At 40.3% G+C, this 2171-nt stretch overlaps 1 protein-coding gene across 1 annotated transcript; it reads right to left on the minus strand.

Moving 5' to 3' along the window:
• Nucleotides 1-280: 280 nt before the first annotated feature.
• Nucleotides 281-1477, minus strand: RNASE11 (ribonuclease A family member 11 (inactive); the record flags this gene model as incomplete). The annotated part of the gene is made up of 2 exons (XM_082736850.1): nt 1410-1477; nt 281-902 (listed from the first exon to the last, which is right to left on the minus strand). Exon 2 carries the CDS (start codon nt 878-880, stop codon nt 281-283), a length of 600 nt encoding a protein of 199 aa, XP_082592976.1. The 5' UTR covers nt 881-902; nt 1410-1477.
• Nucleotides 1478-2171: the final 694 nt, after the last annotated feature.

Raw genomic sequence — 2171 nt, forward strand, 5'->3', positions numbered from 1 at the left:
CTCTACTTCTTGGCTTTATAGCTATGCTAGGATGGAATTCAGTTTAGTTCAGAGAAACTGTAAGAGATAAAAGAAAGAGAGTATCTGTACTCCAGGATCAGTTATAAATTTTAATCAAATTCTCCACAATTTGGGATTTTTTCACTTTCCAGTTAGTATAGATAATCAAGAGTTTACTACAGAGATGAAAGGGTAGATACAGATAATAGAAGTAAATAAACACAATGAAAATAAGTATGTCCTTCTTTAGATGGACTCTGGTCTCAAAGCTCCATAGGATTTACAACTTAGAGCCACTAACTAACCAGCTCATCAGAGAATGACCTGTCAGCACTGCCAAGATTTTCTTTAATGAGGTATCACTCTGGTATTGGCATCTGGGGAATTGTTTGCCCATGGTGAGTTGGCACATAGTGGTGTCCAGGTCTGGGTTCCTAGAGCAGCTTATGCCAAGATTCTGTCCATACTTGCAGCTGGAGGCTTTGGGGGCTCCACGAATCACTTCCATGGAACCATGGATGAAGTTGTAGCTTAACCTGCATGACTCATTAGCTTCTGAAACTTTTCTCCAGGCCACCAAGTCATTGCAGTACTCTTTGTCATTACCTGGACTGTCTCCTTTGGCGAAGGTATAATGTAATCTTCCGAAGGTCAACAATGAGGAAGACAAGATACCCCTGGACAAACTGAGGCTGGTATTTTTATAGAACAGAGTCAAGTTCATTAATACCTCAAGAGTCTGTTTTTCTTGGTCACTGTTTGCCAAGTCATACTTCATCTCTCCCCTTGAAGATTCCTCTTTAATTATCTCCATTATGCTTTCTGAAGCTCCTGTGAGAACCAAACCTAGGCTGAGTAGCAGCAGAGAGAAGGTCTCCATCTCAGATCTAGGATAATCTCTTCTGTAATAGAAATTTTAAAAAAGTAAAAGATGAAAATAAGCAGAATATTAATGAGATCATTCTCTTTTCCTTATAGCAGTTAGTTCAGGGTTGACTCCGACATATAAGCTTGGGCTCCTTCAATGGAAGGATGATGGCATGAAAAGGTAATCAGCTGTGGAATTTGCAGACCCAGCTTCAAATCTCTGCCTAACCACTCATAAACAATTTACTCTGCCTCTTTTAACCTCAGTTTCCTCCATGTGATAAAAGGAAAGGTGAGACTTATATAAGGGAATGTGTTTAAAGTGCCCCAAACCAAGTAGTTAGCTCTCTCCCTTTTTCCGGTGTCTATAATCTCACTGGAAGGGTTTGTAACCCATATTGTGGCTCAATAATCTCACCCAACACATTTCTTACTACTGCCAGGTCTCCTACAGCCTCACACGGTACCTGACGCATGCCAGCCATTTAAAAACATCGCTCATTTCTTTTCCCACCCAACCTCATCATGGAATTCCTCTTTACCAGTTCCTTTGGCAAGTGGGTCCTACAGAGAAAGAATCCAGCTTGCTACAGGACCATGAAGTGAAACTGTATTTGTTTCCTGAAAGTTTCTGCTATTGGTCTAGCTGAGGGAAGGAGGGGCAAGAAAGAAAGAGTAGGTAGAATGGCATGAGACAGAAAGAGGAGACAAGAATGCTCTGAGAACTTCATAAATGAGCCTTTGGCCGCCAGAATCCCTGTGAAATGGGCAGCATCACTGTTCCTTCTTCTGTGGAAACTTCCCTGTTTATCGTTTAACCCAGAGTGATTTGTTTTTAGCTTTTTTGAAACCCTATAGCACAGATTATATCACACTTCATTTTATATGTTCTTTTTTTTTTAGAGGGTTTTTTTTTTTTTTTTAAATTTGATGGAGATCACAAGTTGGCAGAGAGGCAGGCAGAGACAGAGGGAAGCAGGCTCCTCGCTGAGGAGAGAGCCCGATGCTGGGTTCGATCCCAGGACCCTGGGATCATGACCTGAGCTGAAGGCAGAGGCTTTAACCCACTGAGCCACCCCAGCGCCCCACATTTTACATGTTCTTATGTTCTTTTAAATTTATTTACTTCATTTTATATGTTCTTTTTAAAATTTTCACGTTAGTTGATATATGTAATTCTTTTTTCCTTTTTAAGTATGAAAATTCCTTGAGCCTGGAACTTAGTTTCTGCATCTTTTTATTCTGTACAGAATCAAACACCAAACTGCAAAAATGCTTGTTTCTCAACATTTGTTAACAACATA

The sequence above is a fragment of the Mustela nivalis genome, assembly GCF_964662115.1.
Source record: "Mustela nivalis genome assembly, chromosome: 6".
Lineage (NCBI taxonomy): Eukaryota > Metazoa > Chordata > Mammalia > Carnivora > Mustelidae > Mustela > Mustela nivalis.